This window comes from Apostichopus japonicus, chromosome 19 (genome assembly GCF_037975245.1).
Source record: "Apostichopus japonicus isolate 1M-3 chromosome 19, ASM3797524v1, whole genome shotgun sequence".
Lineage (NCBI taxonomy): Eukaryota > Metazoa > Echinodermata > Holothuroidea > Aspidochirotida > Stichopodidae > Apostichopus > Apostichopus japonicus.
Genome location: NC_092579.1, coordinates 22,158,482 through 22,185,097, shown reverse-complemented (window position 1 = coordinate 22,185,097; position 26,616 = coordinate 22,158,482). Strand labels below are relative to the sequence as shown.

Sequence of the window (26,616 nt, the reverse complement as noted above, 5' to 3'; positions counted from 1 at the left end):
CAGCTTGCTTGATATCTAACCTACATTTTGCCGCTAAATGTTGAGAATTACTGATGTGTCTTAATTTAACAATTATTATAGCTGGTTTTTAGTTTTAGTTTTATGTCTTCAAATTCATCTTTGCGGAACTCAAAAAACCTACGATTGAAATTTGTCAATACTAGGACATACTCTGACATCTAAAACCAAATGAGGGCCAAAATATAGAGAGGTTTACTCCATCCACCAATGTTTGGTCTCACGAGCACACTTCTTTCTTTTATATACTAGCTGTTGTCTATTAAATGTTAATAGCAAACTGGAATATTTTCAAATATTTTTCCTACTTTGAATTGAATCGTCAAAGTCAAACTTCAAAGACTGTCGTTATGATGGAAATTTATTACCAAAATAAATTGAGAAAAAAAAAACTAATCAACTCAGTTCAAGTCTTTCTGGGTCAAAAAACCTCGATTTACCCCGATTAATAACTACATCCAGCACACACATGCACGAGGGGAACGTTAATACGCTCGAGAAGTGTACCTGATGAGCTTACCGCCCACTCAGCAGAAGCTGAGCACGTTTTCCTGTGAATTCCGAGGTACCTACTGTTGGATCAAAATGTCCAATCAGTGCTTAAATTATGATAAAACTGCAAAATGTAGAATGACTAATACAGTGAACCAAGCCATCTTAAACAGCATCAACAGAATTGACAGAAATCAGGTGAAGGGGAGCGGTGGAGGGGAGGCATGTGGGTTTAGCTACGTCGGTTCATATAATTATCAATATTGAAGTTTTCCATATTATCATTTTTTTTTATCCCATATGTCAGCCACATCTTCCATAACTCAAACAACATTTTCTGCACATGACCGAGAAACATGGGCAGAAATTAATATATATATTTGTATATACATATATATGTACATACATATATATATATATATATATCTATTTCTATATATATATATATATATATATATATATATATATATATCTATTTCTATATATATATATATACACATATATATATATATATATACATATATATATATATATATATATATATCTATATATATTAATCTGATGTGGCACTTTGCCTTAAATGCCAAAAATACCAGCAATGAAAAATAAGGCAGACAATAGGGAAGTGGCAAGAGCATATTTTTTGGCCTTTTAAGTCGCATAATTACTCGTATCTCCACATCTTGAAAGCCGAACCCCCCCGCGTCTATTATAAGCCGAGATTTCTTGGAAATCCATACACTTTCAAAATGATCAAAAGTGGAGTTTCCTATCAGACAGGAAACGTGGCACTTGTTCAGTTAATATATGACATCCTATTCTGTGCACGGATGGAGTCAGATAAATGTGGCTTTCAGCTAGGGTAGGCTTAATACAGACATCAGATTACACGACCAATCGAAAGCAGAAATATGGAAACCATCGTCACAATCTTTTCCTTATGATGGGAAGAGATAAAAGTCCAGTACTATACTTTATTATTAGGTCGCCTCTGGATGCCTGGAGATTGTTTTTTACTCTCGTTTTTTTTTATTCCTTTTTACGCATTTATATATATGTACATATTTATATATTTTTTATGCCCGCGTTTTTAAAATAGAAGATGTAATTTCCTTTACGAAGATTAGTGTTTATCCACTCAGGAATGTAAAAATGGTAATTTTGTTTGTTTTTTGTAGCATAAACTTGTCTAGCTCGTTCTTTCTGACCGTCTTAGAACCCATACAGGAAATAGTTCAGCATGAAAAGGACATATTCAGAGGGAATGTCCTAAATGGATGGGATACTTCAAACTTGATGAATGCAAAACCGCAGAGTCAAAACAAACAACAGAGGATATCATACTTCAGAGTATTCACGAATGATCAAACCAGACAAACAAAATAATTGCTCCAGTCATTAATAGACAGATGGCAGTATAATTAACTTTTTTAGCTAGAAGATGAGAAACAAAGATTTCGCAACCCTGCAGTGTTTCCATTCATGAGCAGCGATTTACACTTAATATTTACACCATTACACTGTACACAGATGTAATAGAATTACTGCCATCTCGTCACAACATTTATCAATTTTCAGAGATACTTCTGATATTCTGAAAACTTTTCTTTCCGTACATCCCAGTGCTTGATTGCTTTCCATGTTTTTCATTCTCCTCACTGCATCGTACAAAAATACATCATATACCAACATGTCATTGTTGAACGAGTTGCTGTATCTTGTGATCACAACAATTGATATTGTCATTTGTCCTATACAGTACAGGGAGCCAGGAATATAGAGAGAGGAGGGGGTGGGAGGGGAGGAGGAAGGGGGAGGAGAGAGGACTCATTTTGTCGACCTTCTACAAGTTAATTGAAACTGTATTACTGTAAGGACAAATTATACAGTTCTTCTAATCAACGGTTAGTTCCAGCAGAAATGTGCATCTTTGTGTAAGAGTTGACATACGGTACAGTGCCGTATGGAGTGGTGTAATGGTAAACAGATGGATTACTTACAAGGTGAAGGTAAGCAATTTCAATATGGTTTTAACTTTATGGTTAAGAGTTGTTCTGGTTTTGTAGTCTCTGTGTCAAGGTCAAGGCACACAACATCACAACAGTTTAACTTGTCACATTCACACATATAAAGTGTGCACATTTCAAACGGTTGCTCCCTAGGGCATGACAGTCTGCCTTATATATATAGATAGATCTTCAGATCACCCCTCGGGAGACTTCCCATATTTGTTACACAAAACTGTAGGTCCCCCCCCTCCCGCCCCATTTATACACTGGATGAAGAAAGACAATTAAGATCACGTATCTTGCCCAAGGACACAACGTAATGATCCCATTCAGGACGGGAACCTACAATCCTCAGATTACAAATCAGTTTCTAATCACCTGACCACAAAGTTCTTGACCATGGATTACTTTGGCCCTGTTAACAATAAGATTGATGACATAGGTGTTCAGACCCCGCGATTTGAACCCTGCGATAGAGTGGGATCCAAGGTGGATCGGACCCTGCGTTATCGTTCGGAGTTTAATTCGAAAAGTAAATGCTGCTCTGGGTTGGGCCTGGGATAAGCCAAGACCTTTCACTTCCACTGTTGTTTGTTATTTTGCATAATCTGCTGCAACGTCAGTAGACGGCGTATGGTCTTGCATGCTTTTCTCCCGGTAGAGAAAACCTCAGACTTCCTGTTCGATGATGGCAAGCTCGGACGGGATGTAATGTAATCGCATGGGGCTTCAAAGTTAATATCAATACTGAACACCGAGCGGGGGGTCATATCTGCGACGCAAATGCGGCATATGTGAAAGTTTTAACAAGTCATTACCGTCTTCAACCAGTGCGTAGGAGAACGAGGGGGCGCAACATAATCCAGGTCAAGAGAAACTCCCACAATACATTAAGAGAAACTCCCAAAACAAGCTATAATGTATGTAAGAGCATGAAAGGACACACCTAAGAATGCTCACAGTCAAGAGATGATCTTTTACCTCTCTCCACCTCACCCCCCTTCCCCCACCCCTTCCCCCTCCCTCTTATAAAATTGGAATAAGACTAAGCCTCTTGTAATTAATCTTCTTGGAATAAATGATTATTGTTACTCCAAGAAGGTAACAAAAACAAAAACAAAAAACCACAAAACGACAAGACACGTCTTCATTTATTTCTTTGTCTCTCTCAAAGTGAAACTCCATATTGTATTCTTGTTTGGTTTTCCAACTTCAAAGAGGAAATCATGGATAGACTGAGCCGACAAAGGTTACACAATTCTTGATTTCCTTCAAAGTTGCCACGACGATGGAGAGCTGTCTGATGTAAGGTGTACACACACTTACACAGAAGATAGTCAACAGACCAATCAGAAGCAAGCATTTTGTGTTCGGCTCTGCCCTTTCCGTCTGGAAACCCTGCAGTTACACCAAGACAGTTACGACTCAAATTCCGGGAAATGCGAATTAATTAATATCGCTACATATTTGTGTAGTAAGACTTAGGAAAATAATAACTTATGAACAAAAAGCCAGGCAAGCACTTCATATTTGAGAAGTTTAATAATAATAAATATAAAAAAATGTGGGGGAGGGGGGAAGAGGGGGGAGGGGAGGAAAATGATATAAAAGAAAAAATAAGAGAGAAAGGAAAAGTAAAGAAAGGAAAAAAAGAGTCATTGAAAGATGCCGCAGCAAGGAAAAACACTTTGATTATCTCAGACAATCATATAAAGGAAACTATAAATACAGCATTTATGAGATCTGACTAAAACTCAGACAAAAGACGACAATATCGCGCTTGAATAGAAAGTAAAAACACAAATATAAATAAGAATGAAAAAAAAAATGTGAAACTGAGTTTGAATAGAGCCAAGCTAGTCAATTGTATTACAAAATGATCAATAATCTTTGTAGACAACTGTAGAGAGGAGAAGAAGCATTTCCAAATGAAAGAAATAGCCAAAAAAATTGAAGAAGAAGAAGAATGAGATATTTATATGTGTATATGATAGTGTATTCAGTACTGTTGAATATAGTATCCTTAAAGACAACATACAGCCACACATGCTATGAAACGTGACACGAGCCGCTTAGGTAATCAAACATGGAATCACATGTACAAAAGTCAACACTTTTACAGGTTTCCTAGAAGTGTGGTAAAATAAACTCCTTGCGTGCCCCGACTGTAAAGTAATATCAACATAGTCCAATCAACAATAAACATAATCTTTTTCTCTATGTATCATAACAAAAATGTGTTTTGGTTGTGTCTTAGTTCCCAAACAAAAGGGCCCAAAGAGATCATTAATTTGCATACATTGTGTACATGAGAGACATTGATAGGCAGGCAGGTTTAGGCAGGATTAGTGCAGCTATCGACAGCCGATCTATCCAATACGAAATTCACAAAGTATGTAAACCGATGCACTGTATGACACCGCAAACACTAACAACTCAACAATATATGATGCATGGATGGCAGAAGCCCTTCATCAGTGGTGCGTGCAGGGGTGATGAGGGTGGGGGGGGCGTGGTGGGAGTCCGTCCCTCCGAAAAAATAAAAGTCCAGTCGAGAGTTTGTTCCAAAATTCAAGAATATTTATTAGTGCAACGTTGCTATTTAAGCCTAATTTATGATCAATCGTGATTGACAAGATTCTTGCGGAAATTATGCACGGAAATCAAGCAAACCCTAAACTGCATTAGGGTAGTCCACCATTCAACAGGGTAACCATATTAACCAGTTAATGGGAGCACCTACATGTGAGATTCACATACACATACGTGTTTTTGTGTGTGTATAAATATATATATATATATGTATATATATATATATATGCATATAAAATTGAAAATGCAATGAGCAAGAAAATCCAGAACATTAACATTTCATTAACATAAAGTCTGTTCAAAGTATCTCTTTCGAGACCCGGCTTTAGGAATCACAAATGATTTCGAGTTGGTTAGCATCATGTTTGATCTCTAGAGTAGGGCAAATATGTCACCAAAACAGAACTAGTGTTGTTCGATACAGGTGACAAACTCCTACAGTGGAACTACGACCTTCCTTACAGGTTTCGAAGCTCTGGACATACAATCAGCGTCCATAGCCTATTGGTTAGGGTGTCCGCATATAAAGCGGGAGGCCCAGGTTCGAATCCCGGTGGAGGCTAGAAGGGGAAGGAGGGGGGAGGGAGAAAGCAGGAGATTGATACAAGGCTGGATGATCTTTTCTCTCTACAAGATTTCAACCTTGCTCAGCTCACTGACTTCTGTGTGTTCCCTGCAAATACTTCTGCCTGCATTGACACATGTACTGCACAATAGATCATTCATATAAAATATTACCCCCTCAAGTTACAATTAATGCTGATGATATAACACAGGTTTCTTATTTAGAATGGTAGCACTTGGCTGTAGTACAGTGTTGCAACCAAACCACAACTTGTTATCCAATGTGCAGTAACATATGCATTATTCTACGCCTGGAAAAAAAAAATCCTGAACTGGTCAAGAAGACAACAGATAGACGTTTGTATATGATGTAGGGAAAGGCAGAAGGTGAAAGGAGTATGGTGGAGGGGTGGGTGGGGTGGGGTGAGGGGTGGGGGTAGAGACAATGGAGAAAACTAAAACATGGATGAGCATATGATCTCTAATGTAATATCCAGACTTCTCATTTCATATTGATATTTCTATGCTATGCGTTGAAGACTGTTTACACAATTGAAGTTAATCATGTCTCGTGGGAGGGCAGATATGCTGACAACAGCAAAAAGGTTAACATTACAAGATACTTTCACTAACTATGAAAACAACATCTGCTGAAAATGTTCCCAGGACAAAAACCAAAAAACAATGATTTTCTGTACTTTGTGAGTGGCAAGAAAAGACATTACCTAACAGACGCAACCAGCTGCGACGACTTACGCCGGTATAAATTAATATGTCGGTGCAATGCACTATTTGGCCCGCAGCACGTGTTAGTAGATAGTTAAATGCTTAAAGAATAGGGACTTGGTAATTCTGCTCTGATATTTTTTTACTGTCTGAATCATCAGCAAATTTTCTTTTATGTAGAGTAAAAAAAAAGAATAAAAAAAAAAAAGAAGAATTCTGGTAAGTAACTTGAGAACAATTACAAAGTTGCTACCTAATTTTACATCCTTGACGATTGGGTTTGAACTACTGTAATTACTACTGTAACTACTGAAATTAGTCATTAGGTAATGTCGATGACATTGTTTTAAACGTTACTCATGTCTAACTTTTGGTTTCCAAGAAAAATGCGTGTGTTAGAACTAAGAAATTAGTCATTAGGTAATTGTTGATACATTTTCTTACGTTACCTTTGTCTTATTTTTGGCTTACCGAAAGGAAAAGCCATGTGGTCACCGACCTTGAAAAATTGATAGGGAGACCGCAGATTGCATGGTCGGCAATGAATATCAACGCAGGTCGCAAAGTCGGTAATTACTATCAGGGTTAGATTTGTCCAACACGGCAGCGTGCAGAAACATTGTACTCAAAGCCGAAGCCAAAATGAATTAATCAGGTGACACATGCCTGCAAAGTTCTACCGCCCTCATTTCTTTTCGGGAAAATCTTGTTCCTTCAGGTAGCAATAGTATAAACAGTATTTATTTAAAGTGTTTGCTTTTTACCAAGTGTTAATGTCTACATCTTGCTATTCTGGTATTGCAACGGAAGTTTCACGATCAGCCAAGGATAGAGGGTGAGTGTGGGTGGTTTATGGGGTAAAAAGAAATGGGTTGGTTGTATGATTGTTGCCCAGCAAACAAACAAGACAGAAATTGCACTGAATGTTGGAAGGCCGTATGTCAAACGGAATATTCTTCAGTATTCCCCTGCTTAAGAAGTCATGTTTACAAGCGAAGGCATCACATACATACATGCTGCATACATACACCCACACACACACACAGGCACCCACACACATCCATACACCCACGCACATACCAATTTGACTGCATACCGGACTTGCCTGCCTAAGTCAACCAATAAAATGCTCTCTATGCCTCTTTAGAGTTTGCCTTTCATCATTACATAATTACTTTCTGTGTACATTATAAATGCATCATACTAACACTACAGCTCAATAAACAGTCAGAAAATAAAAAGAGAAAGTGCACTGTCTCTCTCTATCTCTCTCGATATATATAAATATATATATAGATATATATCCCGAAATTCCTGGAACTAATCGCTCATGAGACACATGTTCTGTTTGCTGTGCGAACCAGGCATCAAGAGAAAATGTATTGACTCAGCCAATTTTGTAGTTTCCGGCTGAGCGCATGTCATGATCCATTCCCCACGGTTATGGAGTGTGTGTCTTTGTTAATGTTTTGTCAATGGCTACAGTCACCGAGTGATCAATTTTCGCCCGTTCTAAAAGAGAACGTACAAATTGCACTTCCAGCTTAGGAGACTTGATGAATGGGGACATGCAGCACCTGTGTCAACAACAATTTTCCAATCGTATGGTCGCTTTTGAAATACCTATTTTAAAAGACCAGCTTCCATCCTCATTATTCAAATATATTATGCATACATATTTGGAGAGGTGGTGAATTGAATTATAACGAGTTTGTAAACTAGTTCATGGCATTCTGATGATCCATAGCAGAAAAGGGAATTCAGAGGAAATTTTTAATTTGAGTATCATTCGTGAAAAAACAAAAAAGGACGATACTTGCAGATAGGGTGTGTTCGTTTTCATAATGGTGCGACAACTTATCGTTCGTCTAGTTTAGTATAATCTTCAAGTGTAACAAAGCAATTTTGCATCCAATTGCTGTCTTTTAAAATAAAGCTCTCTATATTGCAATGAGTGTGTTTCCAACATGTGACTACAGTTTTGATCGAAATCAAAATCAAATACACAGAGATTGCTGATTAAAGATGAAGTAATGATTCTGCACCAATTCTAAGATAATTTGTTATACGACAAATCATTTTATCTTTCTTTAACACACTCAAGTCCAAACTGAAGGTATTCGGATCCCAATGGATCTCCCCAACTGCGAAAAACAGAATCAAACAGAGGGGCCCTGTTATTTCAATCCTGTCTAGTTCTGAGACGATTGACCACCTGTTGCTATAAGTCTTAGTACTCAATTCATCAGCAGTAGCAAGGGGGGTACCATGAGTTCATTTGTAATTACTGAAGAAGGGATCTTTTGAAAAATGTGTCCCAAAGTTTCTCAAGTCAAACTATCAGTTATATATGCTTTAACTCATGTCATATCTAACACGTGATATCCATTCTGCCTGGAATGCCAATGCCAACAAACTGGAATCTGGAAGAAGTCAATCACCCAGCGAAGCTGCATGCAAATTTTGTACTGTTTTTGCATGCGATCCCGTTTTATTTGATTCAGAGGTCTGTCAAACTCCACTGACCATGCACACTAGGACCTTAATAACAGCACCCTCCTTTCTTTTGGAGAGTCCCCCCCTCCATTATTTCTCATTGTTTCCTTCTTTGATATTAAAATTACATTGTTTTTTAAGATTCAACTTGGTCAGAATATTTCATTTGGTACATTCGACCATGTAAAATGAGAGACTTGCTGAGTTGATGGATTGAGATATGAATTTATTACAGAAGTTTATCAAAGACAATAAAGTATTGTGTGTACACATATACAAATAATATTAATACGCTACTGTTATCTTATGGTACCCTCTGTTGCACGGAAACGGAGAACACAAAATGTTAAATGCTTATTCAATCGTTAGTGCCAATGCCCCCCCCCCCCTCCCACCCCTCTGACATTCTTCTCGAGCTTTCTCTGGACTACGCACATAAAGAAAACGACAATACACTGGTAAACAAGAAAACAAGACCAACGAGAAATGAAAGGAGCAGACTTAAAACAATAGGAATTTAACAGCTGTATGTACGCATCGCTAGTTTGAACAGATTCTTAATGTACGAAAGTTGAATCGAACCCATCTCAGATCTCGATAGCTTATGTTTGTACATTTTCTTTAAAGAAAAAAGACCTATAGAGTTTATACCATTTTTTCATAATTACCATCAAGTGAATTCCAGAGTTTGACCACTCATGTAGAACTGCAAAGTCTTCTATTTCCATTTTATTCCCCCCCCCCCCTTGCGTGAAATCAATTCTTTCCTATTGTATTATATCTATAACCTGATGTTGAAGAGAAGACAAATTTGGCAAACACTCCATCTGGGAGAAGATGGTGACGGGGTATAAACTCACCGAGTGGCGGCGTCCGTCGCACCCGAGCTACTCCTCTTGGCCACGTTTTGTCTGACAGGCATGGCCATACCTGGGTGGGCACTGAGGGCGGCAGTCCCATAGTTTCCTGACGAGTGAGGGATCTCCAACAGGTCCGATATCGCCATCATTTGAGCTTGCCGGGTCTTCTGACGTCCTGGTGAAGGAAACAAGAAAGACCGCAGTGAGTGGCACTGGCTTATTTTGCAAAGAAGATGCCACAATCAAAGCTCTTAGAATGCTCAACATTTCAATCACTCGTAAAATATGAAAAGAAATATTCTCTATTTGCAAATATCTTAATTATGCTACATGAAGAGGCGATGTAATATCTATCACAGTACAGAATGGGTCCCCATTACTCTGTAATTGGACCATCTATCACAGTACAGAACTGGTCCCCATTACCCTGTTATGGGACCATCTATGACAATACAGAATGGGTCCCCATCACCCTGTTTATTGGACCATCTATCACTGTACAGAATGGGTCCCCATTACCCTGTTATTGGACCATCTATCACTGTACAGAATGGGTCCCTATCACCCTGTTTATTGGACCATCTATCACTGTACAGAATGGGTCCCCATTACCCTGTTATTGGACCATCTATCACTGTACAGAATGGGTCCCCATTACCCTGTTATTGGACCATCTATCACCATACAGGAATTGTAATGACTGGTCATATTCCCACTCTTCTACAGATTCATCGATATCCATTAGAGAAATAGCATTTTATTAACAAACTATATGCAAATTAATTTGCAATATATGCAAATTAGACTTTGCATAATTTTCAAACACAGTACACAAAAGTCTCAGAAATTAGGACAAGATTTATGGCTTACATTCAAGCATATTCAGAACCCTTTCATGGCAGGACTTTTCACGACTGCTTGAGCAATCAAGTGTCATCTTTCCAATGCTAGTTACAACCAGTCATGACAAACACAACTTTATAGGAAGAATACCGGTGAGCTTTGATCAAATAAGTTTTTTAACGATTATTAAGATTATTAAATAAGTTCTATCAGCAGCTAGACATCGAGTCACTGCCGCTACTACCTTTCGTAAGTCTCTGTTTAGCAGCCATACACCTGATGTGATCGTCGAATTGAAAGCGTGCGTTCAGGATAGGGGTGGACTTGGCGTGAGGCGACACCATGGAACGTTTGTGGATGGTCACGTGGAGGGAACGACTGTCATCTTTGTCTCCTGTCACCTCCAGGTCCTACACGACAAAGGATAAACAACATAAACCAAGAATAACTAGAGCAGCAAATTCTGCAGAATCTCAAAACTCTGCTGCACAGTGAAAGGGATATTCCCATGGCTAAAATAATATTTAGAAAAAAAATATTTAGAAAAAATATTTAAATAAATAATATTTAAAATAATATAACAGAACTGTTGAAAACTTTGTTGCACCTTAAAGTGAGAACCACATCGTGTTGTAGCACTTTGCATTTCTGCAAAGATGATGTTTTAAACATTTGCTGGTATTTTGAATGCACCTGGCAACAGTAGAGTGAATGTCTTCATGGCAATTGAGAGTTGCAGACCTCTGTTTCATAACATATATCATTTAATCACCAAGGAAAATTGGTATTATTAAAATACCAGTTGCATATTGGCAACATTAGTAACTTAATACTCAAAACATTTTAGGCAAAACATTCTAAATGTACAGCAATTAGAGTTCTTGTACTCACAAAATTTGGATCCGCAGACTACGATATGAAGTTACAAGATTGTTATGAGAGGTTGATCAAAAATATTGCCCAGTATATACTTGCACTAATATTATTCTTAAAATATTAATGATTCGATCTCAAAGCAAACAAGACCATTAAGCAGCTCGGGTAAGATTACAGGGTATTTCCTTCGGCAACTATCACATTTGCAATTTAGGCAGAAGGATATTGTGGCAGAGCACTTTTCTCTGAAGTTGTCAATTCTTGGCTGCCTATGCTGTATAAAGTCCATATAACCGTTAGGGGCTTACACATGTGAGGATATAATGATATATTCATATGATACAACCTTTTCCCGGATTAGATTAAATGACTTTTAACTCTTTTAATCAGAAGTTGCCAAATGGCTGTAAACAAAAAATAGATCTCATTAGGTAGATTGAGGTGTATCCTAATTATGCATGAGTATTAATTACATTCTTGGATCAAATTTAAAACCTCACTGCAATATGCAGTTTGTGGATATGATATAAGGTCCCTTGAACATAACATGTTTTTTTGTCCCTATCTGCAACAGAAGGCTTTTAATATTCACCTGCAGCAATCCTACAAAGCGTGCGACACCCCAGCCTAGTTTACGATTGTCTGGTTCGACCAGAACCAACTGATGCGTGCTGATCACGAGGAATCGTCTGACCCTCTGTGGGCTGTGAAGAAATAAACCACATCAAAATAATGTTTCAAAATACTGTGATAAACCACGACTTAATTAGAAGATTGATTAGGAGAGAAGAAGATGATATAGGAGCAATGGATTCAGTTGGCTTGTCAAAGCAAGACATAGCCTATTTTACAGAAGACTAGGGGTACATACATTTATTTGTCACGCGAGACGAAACACCATTCATACTAGCATTACTCAAACTAGAGCACCAATGGTGCAGAAGCTCATACCTTTTCGAGCTTAAAAATGTAGGGCCCACAAAACTTTATGGCCCACCAAATTTCAGGCCACTTTCAGATTCCACCAATTTTGGGCCCATTAGGGATACTCCCCCCCCCCTCAGTTAGCAGAATCCTTAGCAGAATTCCTTTTTCCCCCCTTTAAATCCTATTTTACTCACTCTCTCAAACCATGGAGCTATTTATAGCTCCATGCTCAAACAATACCACTGACCTACCCTATTATCTCCCCTCTACCTGAGCACATATAACTTCACAAGCACTCCTTGCCAAAATTTTGGCTGGCTGCTTACATACCTCAGGCTCAAAGACTTCTAAGAATCGGCAAGTGCTGATTCGCTATAGGGCTCTCATGCTTACAGTTCAACAGTTAATAACAACTCCCAATACTGCTTTAATTCCACTAACAGCCTCTGCAGAGCTTAACCACAAATGTAAACAGACACTGCAGAGACTGGGAGACAAATTAAAGGAGCTTTGGGAAAAAGGTGAAGGCTCAGATTTTTTTAAACAATGGGGATTAATTGTAATTAATTAACTTTTGACCAAAAATTATTAGGCATCACCTGATTCATACACAATCCAACAATCATCAGTTCAACTTTCAATATTATCCATCAAAATCTTGAGGAGATTGAGATGTTTGAAAATATTACAAAGAATGACCCCCGATGACCCCCTAAATGACATTTGACCTCAATTTTCCGAACACCCCTTGTAACCCTCATCCCGAGGAACGTTGTGACCAAGTTATATTATAACTGGCCATACACTGTACGAGCGGAAGCAATTTGAAAATATAGGGCCGCGGCCCGGGCCACAAAAGACCCCTAGTTGATCTTTGATCTCAAATTCATGAACACCCTGAAGGTAAAACTTCCATAGTACTATCGTGACAAACCCTCAACATTGTACCATAGAATCTGTAGGAGAAGAAGCATTTTGCGTATTTCCACAAAATGGCCCATTACGGCCCACAGGTGACCTTTGACCCCAAATTTCGGACAATCTCTCATGGCCCTATACCCAATGGTCCTTGTGTCCAAGTTTCATGAAATTCCATCAAACACTGTGTGAGTGGGAGCGGTTTTACCAATTGTTGACGGATAGAGTGATAGAGTGATAGACGCCGCACTGTAACAATAGCTCACACCAGCATGCTGGTATGAGCTAAAAACCCTTATAGCATATCGAAAGGGTGGGGGGGAAGTATCGAGAGGGTGGGGGACTAAGATAAAAGTTAAATGAGTACTTGAACAACAGGAAACAGACTGGGAGGTTATAAACGAAGAGCAAAGAAATTTATCGCTAAATCAGGATTCGAACCGGTGAGCCTTGCGTTACGAGCCCTGGGTTACGAGCCCTGGGTTACGAGCCCTGCACGCTGCCAACTGAGCTATCCAGCCCTTAGTTGCCATTGGTGATTTCCTTCACTCATGTCCAGGGATTACATCGCACTTCAAATTTGAAACCATTCCAGAAAATGTCAAGGAAAGAGATTCCAGGAGAAATTTGGCTTTCTATGTTTATATATTTAAGTATTATTATATACAAATGGAAAACTGACTGAGAAATTATTAAGGAAACTGGCAAGAGGAAAGGCAATATTGGCAAGAATGGAATTTGAAACGATGACCTCGGGCCGCTACGATTCTTTGCTCTTCGCAACATTAGAATGTATCTACGATTAAAAGACGGAGATGTACCTTACAATATAAACCATCAAATTACATTCAAATAAAAATATGTCTTACCTTTTGTCTTTGGTTATGACCGTGCAACCAATTAGATCACTATTGTCTGTAAAAACAAGAAATTAAAGAAAGAAAATAATGGGGACAATGACAAGAATTTATCAATTCTTTAATTTTTGTCAAAAGAGTATTTAAAGAATCTGTTTATTCAGAATTGTTTTCATTTCCATAAAATGCACTCTTTTTGTTTAATTTTCCATGAGCAAAATTTTGTTTCTTTCTTTTTCATATGTGAAGACAAAGTCTCCTTCACACGTGAAAATTTGGAGGTTTAACCTTCTGAAAAATCAAATAGATTTAAATTTGAAACATGAGTCACCGTCTGTTCACTGATAAAGTAACTAACTGCAGGATTTAAATGACATCACCAAGATTTAAAAAGAGAATGAAAAAAAAAAACAGTTTTCCATGGATTCGTTGTTTAATAGTAGTTTATATCTCTCCCGTGGAAAATAATTTGAAAATGGGTTTGTAATCTGTTAAAGTAATCCTTACATGGGCAATTTAGATAAACACAGTTGGGACAGAACCCCCTTAAAGATAAACCGGATTCAACTGTAACAGCTTATGAAGATCAGAGCCGAAAATAACAGACAGCTTTTGAGCTTATCTTTTGACATTACTGAATACTGTTCACTCAATTACCCTTGTCTCTTGAGTGGTTCAAAGTCATACAGAATGACAAAACAAGAAAATAAAAAAAAGACATCAATCTTGTGTGGTTGTCAGAATATGTATGAACAAATTCCAATAAAACTGTCTACGTTTACATTGCATCCCAAAAGACAAGATAAACAGGAGATTGGGTAGATTTGGCAAGAAGGGAAGTGGTTGGATGAGATTTTATGACTGAACGTTCAATAAGCTTGCGTGCTCCTGGAAGAGAGATTCTTACTCATCGGATTATTCCCAGACTGTCAGCAACCTCTTTTGGGGGGAGGGGGAGGGGGAGGAGGGGGTGGGGGAGAAGGAAGCTGGGTGAGTTTTCCGGGCATGTTGGTAAAATGAAACCAACAAAGGTATTTCTTACACCAAGGAAACCCATTGCTCTGTGCCAATGTTGGATGTATGTTTGTACATGCACTTCCAACATTAACACCTGTGATTACAGAACGGCACTTGTGAAACATGAATGTCTAATAACAGGAGATCCACTTCTTTTCATACTGTTCCCTAATGGGATAATTACTGACTACAAAGGAGGAACTTGTTAAAAGGATTCCCTGTCAACGCAAGACTTCCTAATGATCAGCTTCTTGAGGATAAAGAAGATACTTTTAGCTCGCTGTTCTTACATGCACTTTACTAATGGTTCAATTGTAAGAAACGTCATCTCCCGATATTCCATATCATATTTATCTGTTCTGAAACAAATGGTTGAAACTCGGTCCAAGATTCCCTGTGCAGATTAATACTAAAAATAGTGGAACCGAATGAACAAATCCAAATGTACTCTGCCTTTATTAACACAACTCTATAATGTTTTAGAGACCAGAAGTGTGTTTTCTATTCTGACGACATTATATACAATGCAATACAAATACCATACAATATAATACAATGCAATACAATTCAGTACAAGACAATACAATTCAGTACAATACAATGCAACACAATACAATGCAACACAATACAATGCAATTCAGGACAATACAATGCAGTTCATTGCAACACAATGCAATACAAAACAATAAAATACACCACAATACAATATAACACAATACATTTGAATACAATACTAAGATATGTGTAACAATAAGATATGAAGAAAAGAGATTTTACATTCAAACAACATGGAAGAATTTTGATTTATTTTAGTGTTAGCGTCATCCAATCTAAAGGTTACTTACTTAGGTCGAGTTTGTCATTCAATGACACCAGCTGGCTGTCTTTGGTCAAAGGTAGTTTTCCTTCCACCTCCTTCCGTAATGTCATTGACAAATCCCTCAGCTGGAAGAAAGCTCTGATAGCCTAAGAGGTATCCAAAGGAAGAAAGAACATTCAATTACCATTCTATTCTGTTTTGATCTGTTTCCTGTACTAAGGCAAATACTGTAGATTTATCAGAACTTGCCTAAATTTTGTCAAGCATTTATACTAGACTCATCCACAAATGAACAAAACACAGGCTGCTATTCATCTCACTTGCATGTACAACTGACCTAGCCTAACCAAAGCCTGACCTAAAAAGTCAATTATTTCCTAACATTTGAACAGGAACTAATAATACCAAAACGATCCTCTCCTCTATGGTCCATTCCCCACCCCCTCCCCACCTACCTCCCACCAATTTCCTATCTTGATCACTATACACAGTTGGAACACCCTTCATATGATTTTGTTGTGTGGTAGTTTACTAGCTGTTACTACTAGTTTGGTATCCCTACACTATAGGACATCACAGCACGTTTGCAGAGTGTGCTAAGTGTGAAAGAAATCAGATCAATGGGATGGTTGCCTCAAGCAATGAATCCACCGTTAGTTCCTACAAGAACCTCTTTGCTGTGAGGAGCCATGACATCACCCTCTACCCTCCCCCCCCTCAGGTCCAAAGAAGAAAATTTGGCACATTAACCCCCTCCCCGAACCGGGTAATTTTACCCCCAGTTTGGGAAACATTGCATGATTTGTTTGTCTTTCATAAATGAGATATGTCTTCTCTCAAGTGTCACTTTAATTAACTTAACATAACAAAACAACACAACAGAGACACATCTTATTTCACCCGCTGATGGAACAATGGCATTGAACAATGCATGTATTATAGGCCCTGAAAATTTTTACAAAACTACCTCATCTTGCAAGATGGAACAATTTCTTGGATACACGCGCTATCAAACGAGGATAATAATACACCTAGTTTTGAAAAATTCTTTCGGGTTATTTCAGATCTGCTGTGACACAAAAACATGACAAATTTGGGTTCTAACTCAAATATTTGCGAGACAAGAAACGTTGCTTAGTAGGCATGAGGAAATACATAAACGACATTAGAGGCTCATTCATTTTGCCATCATACAAATACCTAAACTAATAAAGGGTTCTATGAACAAAACTGCTTCACATCCTTAGCAGTTGTGGCATTTTGCACAACATTTTGGTCACAGATCGCACCTGGATCAAATCTTTCCTGAAAGCACTCTCAAGCCATGTAAATAACTCACTCTTCTTGTCCTTTCAATTTCTCCAGAAGGAAGACGTTTGATGAAGTCGATCCCGGTTAAAGGTGTCCCTGTCGGCCTCAGAACGAGACACTCGTCCATCATCAGATATTCCACATTAAGCGGCTTCCTCTGAGAGAGTTTGAACAAACGAATAGGTTGTTGTTAAAGATACTGAATTTGGCATGAGTGTAAAAAAACAAAAGCAATTAAGGCCTTCCCATTCGTCATCGGTTGTTACTTGGCAAGGCTGAAGAAATGGCTAAATTTCATAACTTTTAGGGGAGAAAAGAACTATTTGTGAAGAACCTTAAAAAACAGTTACTTGATTGAATCTGGATAAGTGGAATAGGACTTTTAAGATTGAAAATTTTAGATTGAAAGGGTCAATCAGGCTACTTTGACAGTCACCCTCAGATAAATCTTTCCTTAATCATCAAAATATGGGACAGAAACATTTGAAAGTGATTAATAATCTTGATAATAAAACAGTCTAATGTAAAGGGACGGAATAGACCTGCAAGATTTGTTTGCACTAGTAATGCATATTATTATGTACACATGTGGGATATAATTGTGTGCATATCATCACATGACCCAAGCTGGATCACAGAACACATGAATGTATATATAGACGTTGGAACTGCTTACTGTTTGTTATCCAGGATACACATTCAGTAAATGTTAAAGCAACAAGAGTCAGTCAAATCTTTACAGTCTAAACACTCATTTTTGTTTTCTTTCTTTTCTTTGTTACTTTTCTTTTATAACTAAATACTGACACCATCCTGACTATTGATACATTTTTGGGCAAAATGTCTGGCCCATTCCCGGGGGTTGAGCCAATGAAGAGATTCAAGTAAGACCATTGCATATGCCGCATCTGTTGATCCGAAACATTGATCGGATGCCGATGCAGATGTACTGAACTTTCTGTTCATAGCTGTACATAATATGCTATATGCCGTGCTATGTATTTTACCCAATCTTTATGCCTATCTCCATTATGCAATGCATCTCTCTCTCTCTTTAAAGGACACATTTAACAAATGGCCTCAATTCATTAATATCTTTGCTGTCAGCTAACCATATTGAGAACAATGAAAATTGTTCGCAGTTCACCGCCTACATTGTTTTTCGATATTACATATTGACCTTAATCGTTTGCCCGAGCATGCGTTCTTTCAATGTTTGGACAATAACCGACATTCTTCGATAAGTACAACAGAGGCTATAGTTACATTGGGATTGTCTAATTTCCTCGAACTCAACGAAAGGGCCAAAAATTTGGGCAAGAAGACTTACATCGCCATGATTGTGCTATTAGTACATATCAGTGCCAGAGAGACTGTATAGATAGGTATGGATTGTGCTGTGTTTTACAATTTGAATACACTGTGTGCCCTGATGCACGACAATATGATCGAAGAGCTGTATTTCTAAGATTGATTTTGAAGAAAGTTTTCACCTTCATGGTCTGATATTCGTCGTCAAACATATCCAGAAAGAGTTCGTCCCCTTTGTAATAGTTCCTGAGCAACAGAACACTCTCCTCTTTTGCTCCCTGCCAAAGAAATCCAAATAGAATATATTTAGCAAATATTCATCAGGAAATGGGCATAGTTCTAAATCATATGCTGAATATCACCGACCATGCCAAATACTATTTGAACGAGCTTTCAAGGAAAAGACTACGACTGCAATCAAGACGACCCTTCACAATACTATTTATCTTTACCACACTGTTTATCTTTGCGGTACTATTGATATTTACGATACTGTTTACCAATATATTTCCATGAAAGAGGCTCTTGGAATCGTTGTTTACAATGTTTGGAAAATGAATAGTTTCTTCTTTTTTATTGTTCAACTACACATCTGATGTTACTGATTAATAACACTGAAATGTACATAGAATTTTACTGGTAGTACTTGGAAAGTTTTCAGGAATTTCGACTTAATTGAAAATGATCATGTGAGTCAGATCAGCTGGATGTAGTTACTTCTACATTGGGTTCAATGGCTGCTATCTTAGCAATAAACTGTGAATTTTGCAAAAAAAATTCCAACACCCCTCTGCCCTCCTTCCCCCACGACAACATATAAACAAAACAAACCAAAAAACGACATACTGCCAATTCTACCCACTTTAGAATAAAATGATAATAAGAGGGACCACATAACTACATTGATAACCTATCAATCATTCACTGGCTCCATATATCAATGGCTATAAGTGTATGCTTGAAACCCAACATAAATTGTATATATTGACATAAATATAATTTAATAACATTGAATAATATTAAAATTTTGAAATGATTGAATATATTCCAAAAAAAAATATATATATGTAAAACGTTTACCAAAGATGCTCATGTTTGTAGATGCACAAGTTCTACTTCCAATGTTGTATATGGGGCATTGAATGGTACATGGTATAAAGCAACTCTCATAACACTGATAAAGCAATACGTGAGCGTGGTGGCCAATTGGCTAAGACGTCGGATTCGTGATCCAAAGAATGCTGGTTCGACTCTTGCCTAGTTCATTACGTTGTGTCCTTGGGCAAGATGCTTTATCTCACTTGCCTCTCTCCACCCAGGGGTTAAATGGGTACCTGTGAGGTAACTTGTCATTGGGCGCAGTATATAACTGCTGCCGACTGGAGGGATTGTCTCTGGGACAGGTTTTCATTGACCAGGGGTAACATAACGTCTGTAAAGCGCTTTGAGACCTATCGCTGGTATAAAGCGCTATATAAAAAGCAAAATATTATATATATAGAACAAAAGCGATAAACTTCTTAGCTCCTGTAATAGTATGGAACCGAATATACCATCGCAGACACGGCCGACAATTAAAATGAGAGTTCTCCCACGACGGTGAAAGAATGAATAAACTTCTTAGCTCCTGTAATAGTATGGAACCGAATATACCATCGCAGACACGGCCGACATTTAAAATGAGAGTACTCCCACGACGGTGAAAGCATTAATAATCTTCTTAATAATGGACCAACCTCGATACAAGCCAGGTGCCTGTCTTCCAGGTAACAGGTTCCGTTGGCTGAGAAGACCAAGACTTTGACAAGTCTACAGACGATGTCGAGAGTGACTGGTCTGATGAGGCTATTCGGCTGACAGCCTTGGTTCATCAGCGCGATCAACCGCTCGGCCAGGACGGTATTGTACCCCGATTTATTCTGCGACCTGAACGTTAGAGACACGCTTTCAAACAGCTTCTGTGGTATTCCTGACATGGGACGGGAAGAAAGAAAAATAGAAAATTTTGAGTTTTTCAAGTCAAACAGGTTTAAACCAGGAATTATGTGGACAAACCAGCACTGTGACTAGTTTGAGTAGAAACAAATAATTATACCTACCTGTCTCCTCTCATAATCATGCACTATCCCATCTACCTAACTAGCCCGAATCTGCGTCGGCCCCTGACCCAGCCCGGGTCACCACCCACTTCCTCTTCCATTCAAATCTATTTAATCTATCTGGTATTTCACATCAAAATGCCACTCAACGTTGCCCAAATTTAGTTGCGTAATATGAAAGATGAAGTGGTAAATTTCATACTAGTATTCTCAAAACTGCATGGGAAACTTGTTTGAAATTGAAAATCAGTCTCTGTAACAAACAAAACTCTTGATTCCAGAGTCAAGAATAACAGAGGGTTGAAATTTAGATGAATAGGTTGATAGGTTAGAGGAAGATACATTAATTACTTCGATCAAATAATAAATATAAAACACAAAAATATAAATCATCACCTTTGAACTAGGTAAGGGATATGAAACTACACATATATATCTGCATCCGAACAGAACTTGTACGATATAATGAATAACCTTCAAGCGCCATTGGAAAGATGTTACAAGATTGTAACAAGATGTTATGTTGTTGAATATAAACTGTGAATACAAAATGTGATGTTGGTGAATACGAACACCTTAACCACCAGCCAGTTCCAAAGAGTTAACTCTTGGTTTACCTTAAAACTGGTAGATTAAAAAAAAATTAAATTAAAAAAAAAGTTCCGTCCATGAGAAAACAATTTAGAGGAATATCTGGGCATGAACATACAATATACATTTGAATATTAAAATTGATCAATTGCAAACTGCTTTGAAAATGCAAGACCCTCCATAAAAAATAAATAAACCAGCTTTTTCAATTTCAAGCAAAAGAATTTTGCATCAGCACAGAATATCCCAAATTTCCACTCACCTTGATTGAAGCTCATCGCATGCAACAAGCAGAGCGTAAGAAGGGCCTTGTAGTCACCGCTGGTGCAATCCAGGGCATTTAATATGGCTGCCAGGTAAGGTCTGGAGATGGGAACCAAACAGACAAGTGGTGATCACAACAGGTACAAGCAGATGACTTTATTGTGTACAGAGTATCTTAAATGAGTTGTAGGATACAAAACAGGTGTGATCATCACCTAGGGCATAACTGAGAGCCTTGTGGTCAAGTGGTTCAGGCAATGGACTGGTGATAATAATAATTATAATAATTAGTCTTATATAGCGCTGAATCCAAACTAAAGTTTGCTCAATGCGCTTTACAGATGTGTGTAGCGTTTAGAAAATAAGTTAGTTTTAACAGCACGTTTGGATTGTTCAAGTGAATCAATTTCCCGCAGATGGACTGGCAGCGAATTCCATAAGTGCGAGGCGAAATAGCAGAAACTGCGATCACCAAAGGTTCTCGTGCGTGTCACAGGAACAGTAAGTTGATAGAGGTATTGGGAAGAGTAGGTCTATCCGCTGTTCGCTCTTGGATAAGGTCGTGAAGATATTCGGGCGTACCGTACTTCAATGCCCTGAACACCAGTATCTATCTAAGGATTGCAGGTTTGAGTCCTGGCCAGATCATTACGTTGTTATACTTGGGAAAGGCACTTTATCTCCATTGCCTCTCTTCACCCAGGTGTATAAATGGCAACCTGTGAGATAAAACTGTCAGTTGGGTGCTGTTTAGCTGCTGCCATGTGGAGAGATTGTCTCTATGTTTGACAGGTTATCGTTGATCAGGGTAATATTGTGATGCGCCTTGAGCACCGTTATCGGTGGATATGTCTGCGCTTTATAAACCCTCAATATCATTAATATATTATTTAAAGTAGATGAAAAGATCTATCAATAGGAGATTACTTTCAAACTAAATTGAGTTGATGGCAGTAGGAAATATATGTTATAATGGATATTTTTGGGGGCTTTCATTAATTAAAGATAACTTCTTTTCTATCCAGGGGAGTACTGTAACTCCCATGGCATGGTGTCTTTGAAATCCTGTAAATAAACCCCAAAACAGTATTTGACTTCAACCTACAATTTTCTTCTAAGTCAAGTATTTTGACCTGCAGAAGTCACTAAAATGAAATATGTACTATAAAGAATCGCTCTCCACCCAAATTCTTCCACCCAAACGTTATCTTCAGGGCGCGTTTAAGGACTCTTCCATCGTAAGTTTTTCTGGACCACAAATCTGAAAGCTGTTTGTCTTACCCATTCTCCCCCCCCCCACAACCCCTCTCCCCCTCCACATTGTATGACGACATAAGATGAAGGCATAACCACACTCAACTGCACTGTTATATAGAGCCCTTTACTCGGCTGTATGTGTTTACTCTTTACTTTCACTACAATGGTAGCTTGAAGGCCAGAACATAGAGGGAGAAACAAAGGACATTAACATCAACACATGTGGATGTAAACAGCACAGGCTGGTGCCAAGCTGTCCTGACCTGATCTTTTTCCTTTCTTTGCTGTAAAATGGGCAATTTGGTGGTAAACTTTAAAAATGCACATGGGGTTATGTCATATCTACCATGAGAGTGGTTATACTTCTTTTTTATTACATTTCTACATCTTTTACATATACAACAGTAGCATTTGTGTTTTAAGACATTAGTCTTTCTCACAAAAGTAGAGAGATTTCCTCCCTGGTAACTTAAACATTTAACTAATGCAACAATTTTTATGTTGTGCTCCAGTCTTCCTTCAAATGGCACGAAAGATAATGCTGCAATGGCAGTGAGCTTATTTACAAATCATGTATCCTCCAAATCTTCTGGAGAATCTAGATTGTACACTCTGAGGTCACTGATCCCGTTCTAGCCAAACATGTTCTTTGCTCTTTCCCGGCTTCTTTATCATTTTCCCGCTCAGACTTTAAAACCTGTAAAATTTAACTGAAAATAATCACCTGTTGTTGAGCTGTTCAGAGCACTTTCTGGACGCAGCGAGGGACTTCTCTTCATCGGTGCTATTAGAGACAATGGCAGAAGATGTACCCGCCTCTGGAGGGCCCTCCTCCGGTTTTGGAGACGGTTCTGGAGGATGGCCTTCAGCGGTTGCCTCTGCTCCTCTCACATCTGAAGAGAGTAGAGAAAAGAAGAAAAAAAAACACATTATATGGAGATCCCTGTGATACATGGTTGTAGTGTGCAAGATACGGTGGCTTCTGACTGGCATCCCAGTTCACAATGTATACGATCAGATCCTAAATGACCCAGGACCTTCCATGAGCACTGAGCCACGGTCCCATCAGACCCCCTGCCCCTCACAATGTAAGTAAAGCTACCTTGGTCTACGGATTTCATATTGAAAGACACAATTTAATCAATCTTGGTGGGCAGATGGTAGATCAATTTTCAACACATGAAGAAATCTTGCGCCCCCCCTTTAGCGTCGCACTCCATTGGTTGCAAACCCTGTGTTAGAGTACACAACGTTCACATGTTTCCCATAAATACCTTCAATCCGTTGTTGCAAAGGAAAAAACACTTGTTATGAAGACCCATCAAACTTTTTCTGATACATTGTTATACAGTCTACAAGATATTTGTGGCATCCTTCAGCGAAGAAACAGAAAGTTAGGATCGCCACCCACCAACATCCACCAAGTACTTGATAGATCAATGTGTAGAGAACCTTGTATTCCTAAGGTCTTCAATTTTGAGATACATTTTGGCCAAATAATTTCTTTACTCTTCAATATATTTCCATAAGTACAGAGTCAGCCTACTGCTGTTGTAATTGCTGACATAACAGATGGAAGTAAATTCAAAAGTGCTTGCTTTTCATAAGCAGATTCATTTCACACCAGTTGAAACCATGAAAGTAATAAAGTGCTTAAGAACTAAATAAAGTTTTTTTCCTCAACGAGTTACGTTCCGCATAATTAGTCTGGAGAGTTAGTTACAATCATAAATACCGGCCCATTCCTTTTAAGCAACGTACTCTATGCTAGGTACATCTGATAGACAAAAGTGTGGTAGGCTTAGACAACTATCTGATGTTTACCATGAACTGCAACAGACTTTCTCAATGTTGATACAAACTATGACATCTATGCAAGTAAAACCTGTTAACATTACTTCTGTGCAATATTTTTAAACCACGAGATGTTTAACACTGCCAACACAGTCCACTGATTTTTAAAGCAACATTCAGATGTTTTGCTGAATTTTTTATAACCTGGTAGCAATGGTTTTGCAAGAACACAAGGATATTTCTCCTTTATCTTTACCCTCCTTTTTGCTATACAACAAGCTGATCCCAATCTCTCCATTCTACCACCCAAAAGCCTTGACAATCACTAACCTACTGCTTGTTCTTCTTCTTTGGTTGCTTCTTCTGATCTTTGACCGACGGAGACTTCCTCTGCCTCTACGGGGGTATCGAGCTCAGTGGGTGAGTCAATGTTTCTGTAGTTTGGTCTCTTTCTCTGTGTCTTGATGTCCCTCTCTTTACTACTGTCAAGAGAACTCTCCAGACTCTCGGATGGAGCCACGAATGCTACGAAAGACATCTACCGGAGAAAGATTTGATAAATGCAGAGCAGGTAAGTTATAATACATAGATAACATGTTACTGTGCAAGGAAGAAACACAAGCCCTGTATTGTATATATGTAATATGCCCTGTGTAGTAGTTCCCGTACAGCATGGTTAAAACTAACACCATCATGTGTTTATGTCATACTATGTAAAGATGATACTATCTATGTGTCTTCCGATTGTATACAAAGCTGTGCAAGAGGTAATCAGACAATTACAGGTATAAAAGGGCAGGGAATGGAAGAGCAATATAACTGGCCAATTAACAGAGCCACTCACTGCCTTTTTAGCCACGGCTAGAAAACCTGCTTGCAAACTATTAAACTGAGTTATTATATCCTTACCCATCCATGCTTTGGTAAAGGGCTTCCACAAAAATAGTAGGGTTTTTAATACGTCTGTTTTGAAGTTTTCTGCAACATTCGTGTCAGGGAAATTGAGCAATTGAATCTGAATACTGCCACAATAATTCAAAACCATTATTTGATAAAACATCTAGGGTCATTTTTAGAATAGCAGCATTGTTAAAAGAGGTGACCAACAGCACACAATGTGACACTTCTGAATGTGATATCTGCAAGATACCAACAATTTGAAAAATACTACGTAGAAACCCAGTGCTGTGTCTTGTTGCTTGTGACTCTCAAAATCATGGTTATGGGGACTTTTATCTTTTAAAGCCATTGTTACTCCAAGGGAAAATGGTTTCTGTCAACATATGGTGTGTGGGCTGGGTAAATATTCTAACACAAGCTTCTACTTTCCAATTATAATCATACTGATATGTATCTGTTTTTGACCAGGGTTTGCCTGTGAAGTCTACCAAGTAATCAAAGTTCTGTGAACCCAAGGTTGAAAGTCAAAGTTTCAACAACAGTTGTTTCATTTCTTTTTTCTTTTCTAAAATTCAATACACCTTCTTGAAGTATTGATTTTACATAGTTGAGAAAGCAAAAGGACTTTCAATGCACTATAAATTGCAATAATTATATACACCTCATGCTTTTGCCAGATGTGTTCATAAAATATACCAACTTTAAACAATTCCTTACCTCTTTTTGCAGTAAGAACATGACATCCTGATTCAAGCTAAGCATTTTCGATAAAGAAATATTTGAGAGCAGTTTCTTAAAAAGTTCACTTGTGCTGCTTGTCAATCTCTTAAGCCCCCCACCCCCCACCCCCCCCCAAAAAAAATTTGAGAAGTAGTACTCACATTGGTGATACCGCTGGTATCGATGGGAAGCTGGGCTAGGGTCTCTTCGCTCCCCTCGAAAATTATTTTGGCAAGAGTAGAAACAAGTGGAGGGTGCATCATGATTAGAAATACCTGAGGATTATGGGTAAAAGACGAGGAATATTAGATACGAGATATAAAAGATGACAAACTGATTTGAATAACCCACTGA

General features: G+C 38.2%; 1 protein-coding gene across 4 annotated transcripts in view; it reads right to left on the bottom strand.

Moving 5' to 3' along the window:
* The window catches only part of LOC139959560 (protein CLEC16A-like), a 95,828-nt gene that overhangs the window by 55,931 nt on the left and 13,281 nt on the right, over nt 1-26,616 (bottom strand). For all 4 annotated transcript variants that reach the window (XM_071957275.1, XM_071957276.1, XM_071957278.1 and 1 more), the window contains exons 10-21: nt 26,424-26,537; nt 24,973-25,180; nt 23,573-23,741; nt 21,590-21,690; nt 20,374-20,606; nt 18,820-18,915; nt 17,355-17,483; nt 16,041-16,161; nt 14,191-14,236; nt 12,069-12,180; nt 10,845-11,010; nt 9,758-9,932 (exon numbers count right to left, since the gene is read on the bottom strand). In XM_071957275.1, coding sequence (XP_071813376.1) covers nt 9,758-9,932; nt 10,845-11,010; nt 12,069-12,180; nt 14,191-14,236; nt 16,041-16,161; nt 17,355-17,483; nt 18,820-18,915; nt 20,374-20,606; nt 21,590-21,690; nt 23,573-23,741; nt 24,973-25,180; nt 26,424-26,537 — 1,670 coding nt within the window. The remainder of the gene's footprint in view (nt 1-9,757; nt 9,933-10,844; nt 11,011-12,068; nt 12,181-14,190; nt 14,237-16,040; nt 16,162-17,354; nt 17,484-18,819; nt 18,916-20,373; nt 20,607-21,589; nt 21,691-23,572; nt 23,742-24,972; nt 25,181-26,423; nt 26,538-26,616) is intronic.